We start from the raw sequence: 25,952 nt of genomic DNA, 5'->3' as shown, positions 1-25,952 counted from the left end.
GGATAGCCATGGGATCATCTTTTTCTCCCCTATATGCTAATTTAACTGTGGCAAAATTTGAAGTGGATTTTTTATATCAGCATGATTTTTATAAAAATATATATCAAATTAAGTATTACCATTACACAAATGGTTTAATTTATGTATGCAAGGTGGGTATAGAGTTGGTTCATTAGTTTCTTAATGATTTACAATATAATACTTTTCAGTTTAAATTTGTAGGTTTTCAGTGGGGTTTGGAAGTTATTTTTTTAGATTTGGTGTTAAAGGGTTTTCAGGAAGGTAAAATGATTACTTCTGTACATAGAAAATTTGAAGATGGTAATATACACCTACATGGTTCTAGTTGCCATTGTTACCATCTTATCTCCTCTTTACCTTATGGGGAATTCTTGAGACGTAATAAGCTATGCAGTGAGGATGTACACTTTCTCAATGAGAGTCAGAGGACTATGGATATGTTTCTAAGTAGGGGCTATGAAAGAAAGGAAATTGTTTATACATTACAGATGGTGTCCCTGATGAGAGGAAATAATGTGATTCCTCAGTTTAGAAATTGTGATGGATGTAGTTTTAGGCAGAGTCATTATTGGACAAATAATAATAATAATAATGCTATGAATAAGAGGGATGTTTATTTTGTGACCACATATAATGTTCAAAGTGAACAAATAGTTAAACTTTTAAAATAATATTGGCCCATTTTATTGAAGGATAAAAATTTGCTAAATGTGATTAAACTTTACCCATGCAATTATTTTAAAAGAGGCAGTAGTTTGGCAGATTTACTAGTTCATAGTAATTTTGTTTTACCAACGATTGATGTTCGGGGCAAATTAATATTAAATGTGGAACATATAGCTGTGGAAAATATTCTATTTATAGCCATATTGTAAGCAAGTTTTCTAAGCTTAATGGTTTTAGTTTTAACCCTGTACATTGGTTTAATTGCAATACTAGAATAATTATATATGTTCTATGATGTCCTTGTAACCTGTTCTATACTAGGAAGAGCCAGAGGGCTTTCAAAATTAGACTGCAAAATATATAAAGGACATTAGAAAAGGTCATTTAAAAAGCCCTCTGCCTGCACATTTTGTTAAATTTCACCAAAGTGATTTTATGTAATTAAAAGGTTACATTTTGGAACAGGTAGGAACTGATATGGGTGAACTGGTTACTATCAAAGACAAGTTATTGTTTTAGAAACAATGTACATTTTAAAATATAATGCTTTGATTCCAACAGGGCTGAAAAATGAATGTAACTGGAAGTATATGATTAAGTAATTGTTGAATTAATCATATGTTAATTGTATTCATTTGCATGTATATTTAAGGTGTTGTCTTTTGAAAGTGTAACATACTCTTTGAAGGCTTTTTGTTGGTCGAAACGTTTGAGATTAAAGTGTTTTTATTTTCCCTTTTATGTGGCTGTAGTTTCATAATCTAGTGTTTCTGTTTGGTGGTACATTTGTGTCTTTGCACATAGTCTGCATGTCTCCCATATGTTCACATGGGCTTTAACCAGATACTCTAGTTTATTCCACATTCCATATATACACGGTAGGTAGACTTGGTGACTCTAAATTATCAGCAGGTGTGTATCACAGAGAGGAAAGGCCTGGCAATCTACTTCCATTTACTTCTTACCTTATAAAATCTGTGGGTGGTAGTAGATGTTTTAGGTATCATTACAGGAGTCTGATAGACCACAGTAGGAATGAAGAGCGTAGTAGTGGAACCTTTCATCTTTTATTAGATATGAAAATAGAGTACAATGTTTTACAACATTACATTTTATACTAAAATGGAAATTCTTACCATCTAGATGTTAATAGGTTATTCACTAAATCAACTTAATTGGCTTTGTATTCCCAAATCTCATCTAATTCCATCAGCTTTCGTTTGCCCATAAACTCCTGTTTCTTCCTGAAAAAAAACAGCACTATCTAATCTACTTAAATTACGAACTAATACCAGACAACTGTGCTCTAGTGATAAAAGACTAATCAAGGTGATCAAAAGCAATAACACAGCAGGTGACTCCCTCTTCCCTAACTACATCGGTAAAATTTGGAACTCATTACCTTCTGCTATTACCTCACCAACTCAATGGTTACATTCAAAAAACTACTAAAAGAACACCTAAAACTCACATGGCTATGCCCTTGCTACCCACCAGGCTGACTCATATCACACACACCCTCTGACACACACTCGTGCTCCCTTTCACTTCTACTCCTTGAAGAAGAATTGTGACTCCTCCGTATAGTGCCCCACCCATGAACACCCACACCAACAGTCCACAGTTATACACATTCCAACTTCAAGCCCAACCACATCTCACAAAACTAACCCTAACATCCTCTCCCAACCCCCACTTATTTACATTTGTCTCAGTCAGTGTTATTACTGGAAACCAGTACATTCTAAGTACTACTTTACTGTAATTTATAAACTATGGAAGTTTGTTAAAAATTGCGACTACCAATGAATATTGTACTTTGTAACTTTAAAACTATGGAATCTTGTTAAATCATGTGTTTTCCTATGAATACTTGCTTGCTATGTAGAAATCTCATACTTGTTTGTTCTTAGTCTGTGGAGCTTTCCTCCCCGGGACTCTGGTGAAAATGGACATGTATACAGCCGGACGCTCCCAGTCAACAAATGTAAAATAAATAAAATAAATAAAAATAATAGGTACATACAGGATAGATTTTCCCACACGCTTAACCTCAAATTGGTCCACTTGGATCACTGTTTTACTGCTGCTGATAATTGTGTATATGTATATATATATATATATATATATATATATATATATATATATATATATATGTGTGTGTGTGTGTGTGTGTGTGTATATAGAAACACTTTATAATCTTGAAATACTTAAATGTCGAATTTCAGTATCTTGAGACTGTAAAGTCGAAGTTTGAAAATAGTGAAAGTGCATAATAGTGAATTTGAATATCTCGAATTCGCGGTTATGGCTTTATGCTATGTAATGTCTGGGATTGTATGTGGATGGTGTGCAGTACCATGTGTGGATTTAGGTGTTATGTCAGGTAAGTGAGTATTTTGTAAAGGTTTTAGGTGGGAGTTTGAGTGTATGTGAGTGTGCTGTGATGTGCGATGTGTGTGCAAAGGACTGTAGAATGCGTATGTTTACTTTTGTTTACTGTTTGTGTGATCTAGGAGTTAGTATATATAAGTAGGGGAGTATGGAGGCACAGACACCCACATGGGGAGTGCAGGGATTCTTGCCCCCCCCTGCTTACTTGTGTTGTAGGTTTGTGGATGTGTGTTGTTTTTGTTGATTTATGATGTGATGTGGGTGTTGTGGTATATGTGTGGTCTGGTGTGTGCTGTGTTTTAGGTGTTTTGAATTTCGCGGTTCTGGGCTTTGCGGTTTTGATGTCTCGGTGTTGTGTAGATTCAATTTCATGGTCTTGAAAAACTGAAATTCAAGATTTCAGTATTTTGAGATTATGAAGTGAATCTGTATATATATATATATATATATATATATATATATATATATATATATATATATATATATATATATATATATATATATATATATATATATATATATATATATATATATATATATATATATATATATATATATATATATATATATATATATATATATATATATATATATATATATATATATATATATATATATATATATATATATATATATATATATATATATATATATATATATATATATATATATATATATATATATATATATATATATATATATATATATATATATATATATATATATATATATATATGTATGTATATATATATATATATATATATATATATATATATATATGTATATATATATATATATATATATATATATATATATATATATGAAAGCTCAGCCTTTCAAAAAGAAAAATTACTACCCCAGTTAAGCGAAAGTGCACTTAAACGAAAGTGCAATTTCGCAACTACTGGTTCAGTGGACAGGTATGATTAAAAAAAAAAAAAACTGCAGCACTGCATCATGCTACAGTGGGAATAAGGGAATATACGTGTTTCCCCACTGTAGTGCAATCTTGGAATTAGTATATATAAAGTAGCAGGGTGAGGCGGTGCACAGGGGGGCTTGACTCCCCTGCCAAAATGACTTTGTAGTTCTTTTTTTTTTTTTTTATCATACCAGTTTGTTGAACCGGTAGTCGTACAAGTGCACTTTCATTTAAGTTCAATTTCTCTTAATTGGAGTCATACTTTTTCTTTTCAAAAGGCTAAGCTTTTGATAAGAAAAAGTAGATCCATTTATATATATATATATATATATATATATATATATATATATATATATATATATATATATATATGGGTCCACTACATATTACCGAAAGCTCACATTACCGAAGCCCATTTGACTGAGACCATAATACCAAAAGTTCATTTTACAGAAAGCCCATATGATCAAAAACTCATTTGACCGAAAACCAGCACTGGCAGGTATATGCCCATGTCCCCACTGTAGCGCGACCCTGGAGTGAGAATATTAAGTTGGGGGGTGTGGGGGGCGTAGCCCCCCACATAATTGCAGTTTATGTACTATTATTTTAATGTGTATCCATTAAATATACATGAAAACTTATAACATCAGTACAAGGTTATTGCAAAATGTGGGGGGCTGTGCCCCCCACACACCCCCAACTTAATATTCTCACTCCAGGGTCGTACTACAGTGGGGAATTGGGCATATACCTGCCAGTGCTGGTTTTCAGTCAAATGAGTTTTCGGTCATATGGGCTTTCGGTAAAATGAACTTTCGGTATTATGGTCTCAGTCATATGGGCTTCGGTCATATGAGCTTTCGGTAATATATATGTATATATATATATATATATATATATATATATATATATATATATATATATATATATATATATGTATATAATATATATATATATATATATATATATATAAATATATATATATATATATATATATATATATATATATATACTAAGAAATGAACTTTGTGACAATAACAGCATTCAAAGAATAGTAAATCACACCAACTCTTGTAGTACTTTAGCGCTTTCATCTTATTTATTATCAAGACATCTTCAGAAAGACATGTTTCATAACTGTGAGCAACCATTTTCACTTTGTTTAAATACATTAGTTCTAGCAGTCCATTTAAATTAACAACAGTTCTTTCCAATAGTAAAGTGTGAACAGGCAAGGTGCTGTGTGTATTTTCATTAACATTACAATCGCAGTTACATAAGGTAAATTGGTCAGACAGTAATAGCCTTGTGGTGCCGTGTGCATACTTATAGGGATCGTGTGCAAAAGGGGATTGTGTGCAAAAAAGGGATTGTGTGCAAAAGCAAAAAAAAAAAAAAAACAAATTTTGGGAGGGGTAGAGATTGAAATGTGACAGGGGTTGAAAGTTTAACAATTTTGCAAGCAGATTTAATGTGTTCCCTCTCTCCCTTACTCAACATAAACCTGGACATCATATGTGCGCTTAGAAGGTATAGAGACTGAAATGTGATATGGTTTGAACAACTGTGCAAGTGGGTTTAATGTGTTTATGGATTTACAATTGTGCAAGTGAATATAATTTGTTTCCTCTCTCTCTGACGTTTGCCTCCCCCACTACAAGCACACTCCCAAGTCACCAGGCTAGCACCCGCCGACCCCACCAATCCCCCTCTTGGTCTCACTTCTCACACAGCGATTCAAGGGGTGGTACCATTCGAACCAGCCCATGGGCAGTACCATCCGCACTGACCCAGTCTTCTGGGACTCTCTATTATACATAATCTCCTACCCATCAAACCCCAGCTCCACACTCTGTGTCCTGGGTGGCCCCCAAACAGGCCCCCCCTCAAGTCCACACCACATTCCTCCCACTCCCCCTTCGGATGGCATACCCACACATTTCTCTACACACACAATCTGATACCCAAGCATTATAGGACTCTCCACCTGACTCCTCCACCTTCATCCATGCCCTCCTTTACTTACCTTTGAAGGCATGGACTCATAAGTTATGCAAAGAAACTATACCTAATTTCTGGGTCGTCCCATTAGGGACGAACCAATGTGGGTGTTAATATTAGAATTATCACAGCATGATTCTCATCCTTCCCGGCCCCCCCCCCCATTTTTTTTTTTTTTTGCTTTTGCACAAGATCCCTTTTTTGCACACATCCCTTTTTGCACACAATCCCTTTTAGTATGCACACGGCACCACAAGGCTATTACTGTCTGACTAATTTACCTTATGTAACTGCGATCGTAATGTTAATGAAAATGCACACAGCACCCTGCTTGTTCACACTTTACTATTGGAAAGGAACTGTTGTTAATTTAGTTGGACTGCTAGAACTAATGTATTTAAACGAAGTGAAAATAGTTGCTCACAGTTATGAAACATGTCTTTCTGAAGAAGTCTTGATAATAAATAAGACGAAAGCACTAAAGTATTACAAGAGTTATTGGTGTGATTTACTATTCTTTGAATGCTGTTACTGTCACAAAGTTAATTTCTTAGTTAAAATTTCTTCTCTTCATTTGTTTTTTGAGTGAGGTTAATTTTAGTTGTACATATATGTATATATATATATATATATATATATATATATATATATATACATATACATAGAGAGATAGACATATATCTATGGTTAAAGCAAAGTTGAGTGTCTATATCTCTCTTTCTTGATATATATATATATATATATATATATATATATATATATATATATATATATATATATATATATATACACAGAAAGAGAGATGTATAGATACATAGAGGTGTGCATATGTACTATATGATCACTGGATATTCATCTGCTTGTATTTTGTTTTGTCTTTTAGACATACAATCCAAATGTTGCCCACCACAATGGCAGAAGTTTGAGCACAGCTGTTACTTCTTAACCACATTTTCTGAAAGCTGGCAAAATGCCAAGATGCATTGCCAAAGACAGTCATCAACATTAGTGGTTATCAACAGTGCTGGGGAACAGGTCAGTGAAACAACATTAATTACCTACATAATGATTATGTTTATCCAAGTAACCATGTAGTAGTCATTTTAACTATGGAATGATGATGACAATTGTAGATGAGCATTAAAAGATGAGTAAAATATAAATATAAAGTCCAACAAACTGATGCATGAAACTAAAGTGCCATAACCACACATCTTGGACTACAGAATAATATCTAAATCACCACCAAATGGACCAGCACTCATATAGGCACCAAATACTTCTTATATTAATATAACTTGTAATTGTCCATGTTGTTATATTTGTAGTTTTAATATAGTAATAGTTTTAATATAGTAAATATCTTGTGCCTCCATATGCACTGATTCATTTAATGGCGCTTTACGTGTGTGTGTGTGTGTGTGTGTGTGTGTGTGTGTGTGTGTGTGTGTGTGTGTGTGTGTGTGTTTGAGACATGTAATCCTACTGTACCATTTAAGTTTCTTTTTTTCCAGAGAGACATGCAAATATAAGAGTGTTACCTGAATTGTTTCAGGTCTCACTGTATGTTTTGTGAACAAAGTTAACAGGAAAGCCAGGTCTTTATAATAGAATGCTACATGCTCTTTATTGATCATAAAGTTCAGTTGCATGAGACAAGGTAAGTAGCTGTAGACATAATATCATTCTGACATTATTTCTGTTGTAGGTGTGGCTAGATTTACTACTTGACTTAAGTTTATTTTTTTAAGGCACAGAAAATGTATGGGGAATTTTTATGACCAGCTAAACACAGCACTTTTTCTGAGCTCTGTAAAATGAATATAATATGAATTAGACTAATATATATTCTTAAATTTTATAAAATCTAGTTACTAATAATCTAAGCTTTAACTTTACAAACTTTGAAGTCCACAGATTTCTGCAGAATGCCACTTTGATCAGCAGGTCCATACAAATCATAGCTCTCACTCTCTTACTGCAAGAAATCTGGACAAAGCCTGACAATATTGGGGGGATGCCCAAAAATAGGGACAAAATTTAAATATTGTTCATATAAACTTAGAAAGTTGCTAGAACAGGGTTTGTGTTAACATACATTTTCAGAAGGATTTGAAGTCTGAAACTCAAATGTATGTCATTATTTAGTGTCTTCAATCCAAAGATCATCATCTTAGTGATTTGCCAGAAAATCACAAATTTTATGAGAAACAGACCAAAAATATGATGTGAAAATCTGGACATTCTGTGAAAATCTGGACAGTTGAGAGGTATGCACATAACTAGTCCAAAGGGCATACCTCTCAACCTCTTAGAGCAAGAAATCTGGAGAAAGCCATCAATAATGGGGGGGGGGGGTAAAAGGGCCAGAAATATGGACACTTTTTAAATATTGTTCTTGCAAAATTAAAAAATGGATAGAAGGACAGGTTTGCAGAATGCAGCTTTGCTTCCCACCCCCAAATGAACGGTGCACATTGTAAGTAATACTGATCATACCTCTTAACCTCTTAGGGCAAGACATCTGGACAATGCATGACATAATGTGGGGACAACGGGCCAAATATAGGGACACATTTTAAATATTGCTCTTATAAACTTAGAAATTTGCTAGAATAACAGAATTTGTGTTACCATGCATTGTCTGAAGGACATGAAGTCTGAAACTTAAAGGCATGCCATTATTTAGTAACATTAATCCTCAGATCATACTAGTGATTTGTCAGAAAACCACAATGTGTATGAGGAACATGCTAAAAATAAGAGGCAAAAAGCTGGAAATTCTTCGAAAATCTGGACAGTTGAGAGGTATGCTTGGGACAAACATTAAACATTGCTCTTACAATTTTAGAAAGTTGATAGAATGACAGGTTTTGCATTCCCATTAATTGTCAGAAGGGTATGAAGTCTGAGACTAAAATGTCTGTCTCTATTTTTTGACCTAAACCCTCAATACTTTAACAGTGATTTGCCAGAAAAAATACAATTGTATGAGAAATAGAGCAAAATATGACTCAAAATCTGGACATTACGAAAAATCTGTACATTTGAGAGGTATGGCTGTACAAATAGCTGTTATTCTGTTAGTGCAACATATCTGTAGACAAACCAACTTAACAAGAGGGGAAATAACCAGTATTCAGGGCATATATGGCAAGAGATGTCACATGGGAGTATGTTTGAATGTAACACTCAACCTCTTAGAACAAGAAATGTGGACAGGGACATAAAAATGGGGTGGCAAAGGGCCACAAATAGGGACAGGCTGATAATATTCCATGTCAAAACTTATGAAGTTGATAGAATATAAAGGTTGTACATCAGCTTGAACTTTCTGAAGAGCATGAAGTTTGAAACTCAAATGATAGTCATCAGTTACTAACTGCAATCTGCAATGACATGCCAGTGATTTGCCAGGAACTAAACATGTCATGAGGGAAAGATCACAAATATGAGAAAGAAATTGGCCATACGGCACAGATCAGGGCACGAGGGGTATGCACCCAAATGTCTGTAATATTGAGCCACAGCAGTGCAGAGATCATCCCAGTGATTTGGAAAAAAGCCACCTATTCGATAAGTAAAACATCTAGACAGCCTGGGAATATCTAGACATTTGAAAGGTATGGATTTGAAGTATATGATCCAAACACAATAGAGGACAGTACACCTACAGTGCAGAGTATCGTGGCATCCCATTCCTGGTATTCTGTACTGAAGCTATGTTAATGATCTGTAATAGGACGTGGGACTGCCATGTAAAATGATCACTCAGGGGAAGTGTGTATATTGAATAGGGACACGCAGATGAATTGTAGGAATGAACACAGGGAAAGAGTACAGGTGAAACTCCCACATAAACAGCAGAGGAGGTCATGTCAACGGAAGATGATTGTATCAGCAACACCAAGCACATATCTATATGGTACAGTATTTACTGTACAGTGAAAATGTGTTGTCTGTGACTGACACACAAGGTGAAATTACAATGGGGAGGATGAGTGTGTGAGATAAGCATCCTTATGTGAATAATCCAGAGGACATATATCAGGGATTTGACATACAATTGAGGTAGGATGCATATTGGGAAACTGTGCAAACTGATATACCTGAATATAGCTGTACTCTCAGCAGAGGTCTCCAGCATGGTGGCCACAGGATCATGGCAAACATTATGAGAACCAACCACAATCATGGACAATATCTGAATAACACCACCATGAATCACATGTGGAGTGATAGATGAACCTGCAGTACACACTGGACAACTATTATGAGACATCCATGATCTATGAGGGTAATCACTCACACTGTCTTCATACTATAATATCTACAGGAGGTGGGAGGATGGACACTGCTGTACTTATATGTGACAGTATGAACACTACAGACTCATCGTCTTGTGTACATGGCATATATCAATGCCACAATTTACACTGTCACAAATGCTATACAGTACATGCCATTAATGTTGTCAAACAATGATGTAAGCAGTGTATGCATAAGGTGGAAAAGTAGCACACTTGCATCTGGTGTAACAACTTGATTGGTGTCCCTCACTATCAGACAGTCATGTATATTCCACAGAAAGAATACCAAGGTATGGACGATAAGCTGTGTGATAGTGCACTGTGACAAAGTTGGTACACTTCAGTTACACATCACTGGAACTCATATAAGAAGGCACATGGAGAAAGGTGCATTGTACTTAGTTATTGGTGTGATGAACACTGGGAACCATGGCATTAGTATTCCCACTGATGTGCAGGTCCTTCACATACCCAGTACTGGAGCTACAGTCATTGGAGAAGTCAGCATGTTGACAACATGGTGGTCATACCTCACAACCTCTTCACTCATGAAATCAGGACAAAGTCTAAAATAATGGGTGGACAAAGGCTCAAAAATATTGATAGATTTTAAGTATTGATCTTACAAACTTAAAGTTGCTATAGTAACATGGTTTGTGTTAGCATGCATTTTTATGAAGGCTATGAAGTCTGAAACTCAAATTTATGTCAGTGTTTAGTCATCTCAGTCCTCAGTGATTTACTACAAAATCACAAATTTTAATTTGGACAGACCAAAAATGTGAGGCAAAAATATGGTCATTTTGCAAAAATCTTGACAGTTGAGAGGTTTGATGCTGATGGATGTACCACTTGCCCTCTACTTCAGGAAACAGGTTGCATACCTATTGTGATTGGAGGGTGTGATGTCCACATTATACTTAGGTACTGTGTCTGTTTCCTGATGCAGCACACCCCTCAATGTGCCTCATCAATGCAAGTGTTATCATGGCTGTGGCAGCAGTCTCTGGTATGTGTTGATACTGTGTGTATTATACTAATATCACAGTTATAGTCACTGATTGTCCACAAGCTGTAGTCCTTCAGGCAGCTGTTTGGACTAAGCATGTGTGTGACATCTGTGATGTCTATTACTTAACTAATGCATGCAAGGGCCTAGCAGACACCCCTAATGTACTGACATGATCACCGGACCTGAGATATATGTCATACCACACATTTCAAGATAGTGAGATGCTACATATGTCATATACTGGTCTAATCATTGGATGATATAGCTGTTTCTGGCCATATGTGACAATGTTGATTGAATGCCACAGTATGACTTTTTGTCGAACGCCTTTACCTATTCAAGCTCCACAAGATGATACTGTTGTCATCATGCATGCCCTCGATGACCTCTTTGAGGACATCTATCAGATGTGTGGGACCTGCTGTAGCAATGGCAACGCACACAGGTCTGTTGCATACAACTGGAATATTACTAGTATACATAAAGAAGAGGTCCATAATGACATGTTGGTGTACCTCACAGTTGAGGAGAGTCAGGATGTCTCTATACATGGATCCATTAGGTGCTGTCCCCCAATGCAAATAGATGCATGTTGATGTACACCCTTTTATGGGAAAACAGGCCATGTGGAGGGTGTATTGAATTGTGTATTCCACCATATTAGGAAGGTGTATGCACTTGGTCACACCACAGGTGATCTGAGATGTTGTCACAACACAATAATTCCATGTGATAGGCCTGGAGTAAGCTAAGACAGTGCATACTGTCTATTGTGATCTGCCCAAGGTTTTTGACACAATCACACATGCAGGTATCATTGACAAAACCCCAAACTGGGGATTAAGCCTTACTTCAGTTGATGGGTAAACAACTGGTCCACTGACAGAACACATCATGTGACAGTTGGTTAATCAACTTGTACCAGTAAATCTGTCATCATTTGCAACCCCACAGGGATCTGTTCTTGGCCATTCACTGTTTGAACTGTATTTCTCCACAGTTCAGGCTAAAGTAGATGGCCTTTGGCTTACAAAGTTTGCTGATTCTTGCATGTTTTGTGCAATCATTGAGTTCACCAGTGGTGATAACATAGTACAGGAGGTGTTAACACACACAACTAAATGGTGACAGAGGCACACAATCTACAAATAGATGCAGAAATGCGTGCTTGTAATAATATCTGTCTGAAAAGTGGAGTTCCATGTTAATCACAGCATTGACAAAAGTCCTGCTATCCAGAAACCCAGTTATGCAAGCACTGGGAATACATTTAGATAGCCTATCTGAACTTTGACCACCAAGTGTCCAACTGATAATGAAAGCATCTGTTGTGCCCATCACAAGTCATGCCATCATACTGACATCTTAGGATGTATGACAGCACTGTAGTCCAACTCCATTACAGCATGAATAGAGTATAATGCTCTTTTTTGCATGTACCTCACCAGACACATGTAGCAGCTGGAGAGACCACAGGCTTTTCTCAGCAAGATAACATAGGGCCTACACACCATGCCATGATGTATGTGGATATATTGAAAGTCATGTAATTGTAAACTTTATTGTATATGATGATGTGACCTCTGCCTGGCCCTTAGGCCAGTCTCTGACCCTGTCCTGGTGGGAGTACTGCATATACAAAAATGTAATATAGCTGATGACATCAGCAGTGTTTCTTGAGGACAAGATAGCAGTGTCCCACTTGCTAGTGTAAAATACTCTATGCAATGTCAAGCAACATCTCTCTCACCCACACATAGTTCCACCAAGTTGGCTGCATTGAGAATAGAATCCCTACCTACCTAAGTACACAGACTACAAACCACAGGACTGAATGCACCACAAAACAGGTCTGATTTGGAGTGTATCAAACAACACTTTGTAGATGATGACATCAGCAATGTCTGGGGAGGAGAATATGGTAATAACAAAAAGGCACTCTCTAGTGTCAGTCACCAGCTCACATCCCCTACACTACACAGAAAAAAAATATATTAATGTCTCACCCATTAAGCCCTTAAGACAAAACACCTTAAAACCAATGTCTTGGTCATTTGCAAATCTATAGTGAAACACACAGATGTCTCCCTCACCAGGTTGTACAAGGAGAAAGCCATGGTCAGCTGCCTGTCAGGTACCAGGGTCTGCAGTCATACATGCACTCAAGTCTCTCAACAGCAAAGTACAGTTGTGTAGTCTTACCATAATGGTAGATGTCCTGCCTTCACTGCTGCAGTATTATAACATATGGGATTCCCTACCACGGAAGGCTGATGTCTGGCCAGTGTACCAAAGACTCCCATTTCTTTAAAGGTATTATGGAGAACATCACATAAATGCTCCTTGCATAACATAGGACATAAAGGTGATGTTCAGGCCTACTAAAAGCAGAACTGACTGCCCCAGTAAAAACACCAGTCCAAGGAACCCAGGAGGTAATCTCTACATCCAGGGAGGCAAAGGACTAGGGGGGTGGACGGAGGGAGCAAATACTATAGCAGTGAAGGCAAGGGCATCTACTGTTATGGTAAGATTTGACATGACTGTACTATGTCCTTACATTCATTGCTGGAGTATTCGAACATATGACAGAGTGCCAAAGCTCAAGAGGAAACATGGGAGGGGGAAGGAGCAGAAGAGTTACCTAAAAAGCCCTGAACACTAGCACTAGCAAAACCAGCCCTAGGTCTATAGATGACATCCAACTTGTAGTGCTTGGTAAAGGTATACACACAAGTCCAGGTAGCTGCTTCAAGAATCGAGTTATTGTCTAAGGCCTGGAAAAAGCACCAGAAGAAGCCACAGCTCTAGTAGAATGAGCATTAACTGAAGAAGGAAGGCTCTTGCAATGAAAAGAGTAACAAAAGGAAATAGCCTTAGAAATCCAAGAACAAATAGTTTGCTTGGATACAGCAAGTCCCAAAGACCTTGGATGAAATTCAAAAGTAACTATCAGATTTCCTATTAGCCTTAGTGTTGTCCAAATAAACCCTGAGTTGCCTATGCACATCAAAGGTATGTAGCACCCTCTCACTGTCAGCTTACAGAGAGGGAGAAAAAGTAGGCAGATTAATAGACTGGTTAAGTGATAGCTCATTAACCACCTTAGGCATAAAAGAAGGGTCAATGAGCAAGGGCACTCTGTCCCAATGAAAGATCAAAATTGGAGGACGAGCCATAAGGGCCTGCAAATTAGACACCTGTCTGGCATAAGGAAGCCGAAGAAACAGGTTCAAAATGAGCCTGAGTTAACTTCTCCAAAACAAAATTAAGGTCCCAGGGAGGAGAAAAAGGCTTCCTGGGAGGTGTAATATTAAGGATGCCTTTATTTGTTTATTTATTTATTTACATTTGTTGACCGGGAGTGTCCGATTGGACGAAGGTCCATTTTCAGCAGAAGCCCGGGGAGAAAAGCTCCACGGATAAAATAAACAGACAGTAGTTACATTGGATTACATAGCGATTAACAATTTAACATAGCAATTACTTACAACATATTTACAGATGAAGAACATAGTACATCAGTAGACAACTAGAATCTTTATCTGCGAAGTACATAACAGACATTAACAAATGTTACAATGAGAAGTTCCTGCTGTATAATAAGTACTAGGCTTATGAGAATCTGAGCTTGTTATAATCAAGGTAGTTAGTGGAGTGGAAAGAAAGGTAGTGGTTGGATGGGGTGGGAGATATTAGAGTGGGAGTTGCAAGGGCATAGCCAGCATGTTTTTAGGTGCGCTTTCAGTAAAGTTTTGAAGTGGGTGCATGATGGTACGGAGGTAATTGTGGGTGGAAGGGAGTTCCATAATATGGCTATGGTGCAAGAGAATATTGCTTCACCAGCAGAGTTATTGGCTTTAGTGATTTGCAAGTGATTTTTGTTGCTGGATCTTAGTGGTCTGGTGGTGAGATAGGGTTGGAGTAGATTCTGGAGGGATGGGACATTTAGTGGATGGTTTACTAGTTTGTGGGTGAGTGAGAGTTGATACCACTGAAGGAGGTGAGGGAGTTTAAGCCAGCCCAGTTCGGCAAGTGAGAGACAGTAGTGACTATGGTAGGATGCCCCTGTGGTGAATTTGGCGATTTTGTTGTAGCAGGTCTCTAGCTTGTTTAGATTGCATTGCCTTAGGTTGGTATATATTGGAGAGGCATAAAGTAGGGTGGAAATAAGGTGGGAATTTGCTATTTAAATCTTTGCTGCTTTGGTGAGAAATTGCTTATTTCTGTATAACGCTCCTACTTTTTTGTGGACTTTTTTATGGTCATGGATATGTGAATGTCAAATTTTAGTTTATTGTCTATTTCCACTCCTAGCAATTTGGTGTGTTCAGTTGGGTATATAGTGGTGTTGTCTTTTGCTGTGATGTTAAAGGGAGAGTTGTTTTGAGTATGTTTGGTGGGTTGGAAGATGAGTAGTTTAGTTTTGTTTGGGTTGAGTATTAATTGGGCATTGGATAACCAAGTTTCAACAGAGGAAAAGACTTCCTGTGTGACTTTTTGCAGTTTTGGTAGGGACTGGGTTGAGCAGATGATGGTTGAGTCATCTGCTTATTGTATGAGTGTGCCATGTTTGGTGGCAGAGGCTAGATTATTGGTGTAAACAGAGAAGAGTAGGGGTCCAAGGATGGATCCTTGGGGAACCCCTATGGAGACAGGTAGTTGGGGAGATATGTCATTCTGCCATACAATGGATTGTTGGCGGTCAGACAGGTAACTCTGAACCCAGTTGGTGACTGATTGTGAGAAGGATAGATTATTGAGGACAGAGATGTTGTTTGTGTGGGACCATGTCAAATGCTTTAGATAGGTCTAGGAAAGTAGCAGAGGAGAGATAGCCATTGTTTTTATGCTGAAGGATAGTGTTAGTAAAGGTGAGTAAGGCAGTGGTGGTGCTATGGTTTGGTTGGAAACCATGCTGAGTACTGGAAAGGAGGTTGTTAGTAAGGAGGTAGTCTGAGACCTGATAGTGTATGCATCTCTCTAGTATTTTGGAGAGTGGAGAGAGAATAGCTATGGGGCAGTAATGGGTTAGTTCTGTGGAGGGTCCGCCTTTGTGGAGGGGAATTATATGTGATACTTTCCACAGTGTGGGAACGTAACTTTCTGACAGAGATCGGTTAATCAAGATGGATACTGGGTAGGCCAGAGCATCAGCTGTGATTTGTAGGTATTCACTTGGGAGGTTGTCTGCTGCTAATTTGGTGGGTTTAAGTTTAGTTAAGAGTTTTTTTTATGTTGGAGGTATGTACAGGAGAAAAAGAAAAGGCAGTGGGGAGAGTACTAGTTGAAGGTGTGGGTTGGAGGGGGGTTGTGTTGTTTAGCTAGTGATAGTATGGTTTGGGTGAAGTGTGTGTTAAAAGAGGTAGCAATATTTTCTGAGGAGTGAGGGATGTTAGGAGGAGGGGTACTGACTTTACCTGGGTGGAGAATGGAGTTTATGGAGGACCAGAATTGTTTGGGGCTGTGTTGTGTGGAGTCTAGGGCAGACTGGCAGTATTGGAATTTGTCCTGTTTTATTAGCTTTTTGACTCTATTGCGTAGTTCTAGGAATTTCTGTCTAGTTGAGGGGGGGTTTGGTTTTGCGCCAGTGCTCCCAGGCTTTATCCCTGTTTTTCATTTCTGACTTAGTGGTTTTCTGTAGCCATGAGGAGGGTTGTGCTTTGGTTCTGGAAACTCTTATGGGGGCATGGTAATTAAGGATGTTCAGGAAGGTAGTATTAAAAAATTCAACTGCATCATCTAGACTGAGGTACTGTAGAGGATGCCAGTTAAACTCTTTGAGGGATGAGATGAATGTGAGTGGGTTAAAGTTTAGTTTTTTTACGTATTTGACGGCAGATGACAGGTTTAGCTTGGTATAGGTATTTTTTGAGTAGGAATGTTGGGGAGTGATCACTGAGGCTATCTGATAAGCAGCCTGTTATATATGACTGGGGGCTCTTACTGACTAATATCCAGTCCAGGGTAGTGTGCTTGCTGGAGTTTTTATTTATCCTGGTTGGAGACTGGACTAGTTGGGTGAAGCCATGAAGGTTTACATGATGGGTTGGATGGTTGCCAGAACAGGATTGCCAGTCAATATTGAAATCACCTAAAATGATAGTTTCTTGGGGGAGATGGTGGGTAGACCAGCTGAGGAGGTTTTCTAGTGGAGGGATGTTTTGTCCAGGTGGGAAGTAGCATCCAATTATGTTGATGGTTTTGTTTTGGTTTATTTTGAGGTTGGTATATATTATTTCTTCATTGCCTATCTGTGGAGATGATGATTTTAAGATCTGGATGTTTAGATGCTGTTTAAATATTATAGCTACACCACCTCCTTTTTTGTTTATCCGGTCTACTCTTAGTATGCCGTAACCTGTAGGGAGTACTTGCTCACTGATAATGTAGGGTTTTAGCCAGGTTTCTGTCAGGATGACTATATCTGGGGAGTACAAGTCTATGGTGGCATGGAGTTCATGGGCTTTGTTGGATATACTTCTAATATTTAGGCTTAATAGAAGGAAGTCATTTGGCTTTCTATTGGCTTTAATATGGGAGAAGTTGTGGTTTCTAGTCTGATTATGAGGATTGGGGTTGGAGATGGTAGGGCCAGGGCTGGGGTGGATGTCTCCACTTAGGGCTAGTTTTGATATGCATGAGGTTATTAGTTTTCTCAGTTTTTGAATGTGTTTGTTTATAAGGGAAACTTTATGATTGTGCTCTGTGGGTAATAGGTATGGTGGGAGGGTTACTATGTTAAGTTGTAGGGATGCTTTATGTTTGAGTAATATAGTTGGTAGAATATGTGGGGGGTGCATAGGGATGGTTCTTGAGCTGGTGGGAGGAGAGCTGAGTGAGGGTGAGACATGAGTGGTGGTGTGAGTAGTAGTACAGTGGTAGTGGTTGAGTGGGGGAATGATGGAGCTTTGGTAGGATGTAAGATATGCAAGGAGAGTGCATGCAGTGAGCATAGGTAAGGTATGCTTGTACATGTTAGTTGAGGAGGTGTGATAGTAGTGGGAAGATGGAGGAGGTAGTGTTTGGTTAGCGCTGTGGTTGGCTATTGGAAAGATGGGAGGGGTTTGTGAGTGCAATAAAGGTGGGACCACTGGGGGTGGGAGGGAATAGAGGGCAGGGTGGGGAGCAAAGCGGGTAGAGACCCTGTTAGTTGCTTGTATGAGGGGGCTGGAAACAATCAGTTAACAGAGTTAACTGATAAATGAACATATGATAGTGACAAGGGTGGTTGTAGTTTTAAAAATGGTGCCTGCCACAGGTAATATTTATTAACTTTGGGATTGTCTTAAGGTAATAAACAGGGAAGGGGAGGGGAGAACAAGGGTGTGAGCAGACAGTTCTTTGTACTACTGCTAATGAGCCAAAGCAAAGACAAGTTTGTGTTTAAGAAACAGTCACAATTGACCAAGGACTGCTCTGAAACTGTAAGTTATTTCTTAACCATTTCTCAGGTGGCAAAACAGGATAACCTTGTATCAGTAGGCTACTGTGGTCTCAGTTTAAATTAACAAACACACAGTATTGATCAGTTATGGATACTATTTGCTAACAGAAGGGAATGAGAGAAAGTGGAAGATGTGTGTGTGTGTGTGTGTGTGTGTGTGTGTGTGTGTGTGTGTGTGTGTGTGTGTGTGTGTGTGTGTGTGTGTGTGTGTGTGTGGTGGGGGGGTCTGCTTACAAGCCAAAGCAGAGTGCTCTCCAGGGGAAAATTAATATTGGCTCAAACAGGTAGACACATACTCAAAGTTAACTTTAGCTGTTTGCAGACAGTTCAGACCCGGACTGCGCTTTTCTTACAAGAATGATAAAGGTGGTACCACAGTTGAATACTTAAGAGTGGTGTTGGGTTCAAAGTTAACTTTAGCTGTTTGCAGACAGTTCAGACCCAGACTCCGCTTTTCTTACAAGAATGATAAAGGTGGTACCGCAGTTGAATACTTAAGAGTGGTGTTAGGTTGGAGAGACACTGAGCTCCTCATGGGGCCTGTAGCAGAGTGGATTGTAGTTTTTCAGAAACTTTTTTAGAAAGTTTTTAAGAAACTGTTTCACCTCAAATCTAGACGCTAAAGGAGGAGAAAAAAGCAGACAAACAGAGATAGTTGATAAGTGGGCTTTAATAGAAAAATAGACAAAACCAGCATTGAGCAACTCACACAAATAAGAGAGAACCAGAGAAACATCCACAGTAAGTGTTATGAGACAGACACCAAATGAAAACCTCTTCCATTTTGTAAGTAGGATTTCCTAGTAGTATGTTTCCTGGCCTCCTGCAGGATTTGCAGCACATCCTCAGACAACAGGTGTCCATGAGGAATCAACATCCTATCACCCACAGTGTCAGATGAAGCATGGACAGGTGGGGATGGATGAGAGATCCCTTGTCTTGTGTGATTAGATCTACTCTGTGAGGCAGCTTGTGATTACTGCCCCTGGCTAGATGCAGCAATAGAGGGAACCAGTGCTGTCACAGCCAAAAGAGAGTCAGCAACAAGATCTTGGGAGCATCCTGTTGATTTTTGAACAGGGCTTTTGGAATGAGAGGAAGGGGAGGGAATGCATAAAGAAGCACCTCCTCTCAAGAAACTTAGAGGGCATCCACCTTCCATACCAGAGGAGCTGGGAAGGCAACAAGATCCACTTGAGGACTAACTCAATGGTGGATAATATCCAGAAACACATCCATGTGAAGCATCCATTCATGGGACTAAGTTAAGTACCTGCTCAGTGTGTCTGCCACAATGTTGTGACTGGAAGGGATATAAACTGCCTGAAGAGTCACTTGATACTTGACAGCAAGATCACATACCAGAAGTTCCAGCCGGCAAAGATGGCAAGATCTCATTCTGCCCTGTTTGTTTATATACCACATCACTGTGGTATTGTCTGTGAACACCTTGAGAGGCCCTGGAGAGAAGAGAGGATGAAAAGCCTGAAGAGCCACCTACAATGCAACCAACACATAAACCCACATATGCAGAGGTCCTCTATAAAACCAACCCAAAGCACAGAGACCTTCCAAACACAAACACACCACACATAGCTTACTTACAGATAAACACAGGACATACCAAACTCACATAACAGTGTCTCACCAAGTAAGCCCCTAAAGTATAACACTAAACCAAAAATATTAGTCATAAGTGGCTCTATCATGGGACATACTAATGTGCCACTCACCAGGTTGAATAAAGAGAATGTCACGGTCAGCTGTCTGTCTTGTGCCAGGATCCGCAACATCATACATGCACTCATGTCTCTCAGCAGCAGTTACTGTTATGACTCTGTAACAGTACATGTTTGCTCTGAACGACTTGAGACATACCTCTCTGGACTACATGAAGTGAAACATGACTGAGCTCTCAGATTATGTGTCCCAGGCAGGTGTGTCCCTAGACTTAAGCAGCATACTACCCTCATCTAGGATGATGCTGCAATACAAGCAAAAGATGACTGACTTTAACAATTGGCTTAGTTTCTGGTGTCATTCCAAGGGGATCCAGTTCCTGTCATCCTGGGATAATATGATTGATAGACTTTGATGCTTTGCTAGAGACAGTCTTCACCTGTATGCCCTTAGATTTTTGGCTTCTGACAAAAACTCTTGCCTCCCCCATAGTGCTTTTTGTAGGGAATGTCACAAGTACAACATTTTGAACATAAATTTTTCCTGAAAAAACAGCATCAGAGTCATGCTACTAAACGCTAGCAGTCTTGATATAAAGCTGCACTAGATGGAAGCTGCCCTTACCTAGGAGAATGATGATGTCTGTGCTGTCACAGAATCCTGATTCAAGACTGTGGAGAGCACCCTGGCCATACCAGGTTACAATGCCTTCCACTCATTCAGACCATCAAAGTAGAACAGGAAATCCAAAGGAGGAGTATCAATTTTTATTAAAGACAAATACTCCTCCAAATTGCTAAGGGTAAATGAGTCCCTTGAACTACTCTGAGTACAAATCTCTGTAGGTAACCCCCCTCCAAATTATTGCCAGCTATAGGTCTCCCTCCATGAACCAGGACACCCACAATGCCTACCTGGATCTCCTGGAGTCCCTTAATATAACACCTAACACCTTAATTTTAGCAGACTTTAACCATACATCAATAAACTTGTTTAACTACACCTGTACCATCACTGTCGAACACAGATTCTTGAAATTTTTGTTAACTCTAATGACCTGGATCAGTTGGTGACCATCCACTCTAGAGATTCAAGCATTCTGGATCTTGAACTTACAAACATGAGTGACCACTGTACCACCCCAACTGTACAGTCATCCCTAGTGAGATTTGACCACAGATCAGTCACAGTAGAGGTCATAATAACATCTGACCCTCTCCCAGCTGAAATTAGACTGAAACCCTTCTCCAAAGCAAACTAAAATCACTTGCAAAAGGATATTGCTTGATTCACATCACCGACTGATGGCAAGTATACCAATGCTGAGGCATACACCAAAGCCTTCTATAAACACCTTCACAGCTGCATCAACTCAGCTGTATCTGACAGCATAAAAGTAATCTCATCACGTAAGAACAAATTTGCTTGGTGGACATCTGCCATAAATAGGCTATATAATAAGGAAAAATAAACTCCTGTCCAAAAGCAGTACAAGACGGTCACCTAACTTAAAGGAATTCCTCCTTGACCTAAATAAGCAAATAAGGCACCTAGTATAAAAATCCAAAGCTGACTATGAATCCAAATTGGCCACCCTAGCCAAGGATAATCATAAGGAATTCTTTGGCTATGTCTGAAAGCTCAAAGGTAAATCCCAGAGTTGCACAGATATTGTTGTAAATGGCATGACATACAATGAACCTGGTGATATTACTAACCTGCTGGCTGCCAGGTTCAGTGAGGACATCTCCCCCCATCTCTGATCAATGTACCACAAGATATCCATTCTTCATGTCCTCCCCTAGAAATCACTAAAGAACAGGTCCTTAATGCCCTTTCAAGGGTTAAATATATAGCCTCTGTGGGACCAGACAACATCCTTGGCTGCAATCAAAACTGCTTAAAGCAAGAATTATCTGGACCTCTGAGTACCCTCTTTAACATAGTCTAAACACTGGGTTTGTTCCTGCTGATTGGAAAACTGCCATGGTCATCCCCCTCCACAAAGAGGGTTCCTCTGCTGACACCAGGAACTACAGACCCATAAGTCTGGGGGCCTCATATGCAAGGCAATGAAGGGAGTTATCACGGACCTTATCAACAAGGATCATATAGATGATCTCTGTACAGTAGACCCATCCCAATCTGGCTCCATCAAAGGTAGGTTGTGCCTAGTAAATTTGGTGGATTTCTTTGAGACCGTCACCAAAACCCAGGATGAAGGCAAATCTGTGCTTAACATCTACTTAGACCCAGTGAAGGCCTTTGACACCATTCCCCATTTGGGTATCATAGACAAACTTACCCAATTATAACTAAACTAGTACATAGTCAGGTGGGGTAGCAAACTGGCTCGCCAATAGAGCACGCACAGTTAACATGGACTCTCTTCATCAACCTTCAGAACAGTAATCAGTGGTGTACCACAGGGAACTCTGCTGGGGCCCCTATTGTTTGGAATCTATGTCTCAGAAGTACAGGACAATACAAAACATGCATGGTTAAAAAGTTTGCAGACTGCAAACTAGGCACAATCATCGAATCCCCTAGCAACATTAAAACCCTTCAAAAAAGTCTTACTCAAACTAACTTCTGGTGCCAAAGCTATGAGTTCAATTTAAATGCTAAAGAGTGCATTATCATCCCCTTTGGCAAGAGAGACATCCCTGAAAAGTACAAAATTAACAACACCACCTTGAGTACCAAATCTGTGGTAAGAAATCTGGGCACACAGGTTGACAGCAACTTCTCCTTTGACCACTGTGTCTCCACAGTGGTAAGGAAAGCTTTCTACATTGCCCATCTCATCAATAAGGCCATTGTCTCTAAAAAACAAAGGTTATAATCCCCCTGTACTCCTCTCTCATCAGACCTATTACAGAGTACAATGCACCCTTTGGTATTTTCATTGCCAGGCACTTACAACATTGGAAAGACCTCAGGGGCACCTTACAAAGAAAATCAAGTTGTCCAACACCTGTCCTATTCTAATAGACTGAAATCACTGTCACTATACTCTGTATCATACAGATTGCTCATGGGTGATCTCTGCCTAGCATATAGGGCAAACATGGATCCCACCATGATGGAAATGCTACACATTAGCAAGACAAATGGTACCCACTGTACCCACACCAGAGTTCTCAACATGAGAAGCAATATTAACAGAACCTGCTGGACAGATAGGTTCATCTCCCAGATGATACTGTTACTTTGGAATAAGCTTACAATCCAAATAAAGCAGAGCCCTTCCCTGACCCTTTTCAAATGACATCTGGATGATTGGATGGGGAATCACAAATTCACCCTGGCATGTCACCTGCCTCTCTTCTTGACAAGGGCTGCAAGTGTTGAGCCAGGCCTACATATAGCACTATTATAAGAGGGAGAAAAAAACTTGGCTAGGCATGTAAGGGCCTCAGGGCCATTACCCTAGAACCTCGTATGATTTTATGATCCTATGATAAGAAGAGCTCTCATATCTTTGACACTGATGTGCTCCTTCTGCTGACAAGTTGACAAAACCCCCTTTACCTTTAGGGGCCCAAATGTGCCCCCCCCATCCCATGTCTGAAGTGTCTCTGAACAATTCCTGAGAGGGGAGAGGATGAAAAGGGATCCCTGGATTCAGAAACAACTGCTGAATCCACCATTGAAGTTCCTGTCTGAAACAAGGAAGAAGAGGAACTACAAAAACTACAGGATGTGCATGTTGAAGCCACACTGACTTCAGAAACCACTGAGACTTTCTCATGTGAAGTTTGGACAGAGGGAGCATCAGAATTATGAATTACATGAGAGACACAGCTATCAAAAATTCCCCGGTGATAAAGGAAGCCAGAGGAAGAAGATTGTGAAAGAAAGAAATGAGAGTTAAGGCCTTTGGAGGTGGCAGGGATGCAAATATTTGCACCGTCAGAATTCTGCAACCCAGGAAAACATGATCCTGAGAAGGAGTTACAGAAGATTTTTTGATACTTACACTGAACCCCAGATTCTTAAGAAGGGAAACAGCAAATTGAAGATTTGGCATAAGGATATCTGGAGAGGTGGCCTGAATCAATAGGTCATCTAAGTAAGGAAATATTTGTATCCCTTGAAGCCAGTAAGGGGCAATCAGAGGAGCAAGGCATTTGTTGAACACACTTGAGGCAGTAGAAAGGCCAAAGGGCAAAGCAGAGAACTGACAATGCCAAGAAGCAAGAGAGAAACACAAAACTGTCATGAAAAGAGAATGGCTTGGAATATGCAGATAAGCATCCTTGAGATCCACATACACCATATAGGCCTGAGGGAGCAAGAGATGAAACAGAATCTGAAGGGACAACATCCAAAAGGAAGGTACTTTTGAAAAAAGTGTTTAGATGAAAGAGGTCTAGATTAGGTCTCCAAATGCCCTCTTTTTTGGGTGCTAGAAACAGTCTGGGGTAGAACCCTTCCCCCTTTAGAACACAGGCACCTCTTCAGTAGTACCCTGAGTCAAGAGATTTTAAAATACCTGTGGGAAAAAGGGAAGTTGTTCCCAAATAGGATGAGGAATGCTCATAAAAGGAGTATGGGATTTCCACACCATGAAGTACCTCTGACAACTGATTGACAGAACTCAAGCATCCTGAGTGATCTGAAGCCAAAGCGAAAGAGAAAAAGCAAGGCAAAGAGAAAAATAAATGTTGCTGGGAAGAGATGGATAGTCATACAGCACGTGGTTTCTCTGGAAAGGAAGGCTTTGGAGTCCTTGAAAACTGAGCAACCTTAGCAGGAGGAGCCTATTTGCCACTCTTCTTACCTTTAGTATAAGGGCATGACTGCCTACAAACAAAGGCAGACTTAGCAGGGTAGTTTCTTTGAAATTTAAGCAGAGGAGAAATAAACACGTCTAAGCTAATGTAAGGCCTTACGCTTATCCTGAAGGGACTGCAAAACAGCAACAGCTTACACAACAGAAACTCTAGAATCCAGAGGAGCATCCATCAACTTAGTTGTAATATTACCAGGTAGAGGCTGAAGCCTAAGCCAAGAATACCTCATCACTGAACCAAAGGCAGCATCCCTAGAGGAGGCATCTACTGCATCATAACTATATATAATATAATGATGAACAACTTGAGAGGAAGTCCCTAGTAAGGAAACAACAGACGTCTTACCCTCAGAGTTTGGAAAATCAGAAATAAGTTGACAAGTCTGAGAAAGAAGAGACAAAACATACCTAGACATATGTGTCTAATAATTAATAGCCCTAAAAGCTAGGGTATCAGAAATGTAAACCTTCTTACCCAGCCTTTGCATAGTTCTGGTTTCCTTGTCAGAAGGCAATAACTTTGGTGAAGAAAACAATTTGGGATGGCTTATCAGAGGTTACAGATACTACTGAGGGGTCAGCAGCAGGACATTTATAAAAAAACAAACCAAAGAGAAACTTCACAGTGTGGAAGGTGTAAAGTTCACTCGCTGAAATATGTTATGCACTGAGTTCACTATAAAATTCAAGCTTTAAAA

General features: G+C 39.2%; 1 protein-coding gene across 1 annotated transcript in view; it reads left to right on the top strand.

The window, feature by feature from the left end:
- The window catches only part of LOC122808672 (asialoglycoprotein receptor 1-like), a 963,364-nt gene that overhangs the window by 643,383 nt on the left and 294,029 nt on the right, over positions 1 to 25,952 (top strand). Inside the window, exon 4 of the mRNA XM_044079650.1 lies at positions 6,891 to 7,042. Coding sequence (XP_043935585.1) covers positions 6,891 to 7,042 — 152 coding nt within the window. The remainder of the gene's footprint in view (positions 1 to 6,890; positions 7,043 to 25,952) is intronic.

This window comes from Protopterus annectens, chromosome 8.part0 (assembly GCF_019279795.1).
Source record: "Protopterus annectens isolate FY-2018-M chromosome 8.part0, PAN1.0, whole genome shotgun sequence".
NCBI classification, from domain to species: domain Eukaryota; kingdom Metazoa; phylum Chordata; order Ceratodontiformes; family Protopteridae; genus Protopterus; species Protopterus annectens.
This window is presented reverse-complemented; position numbering and strand designations above follow the sequence as displayed.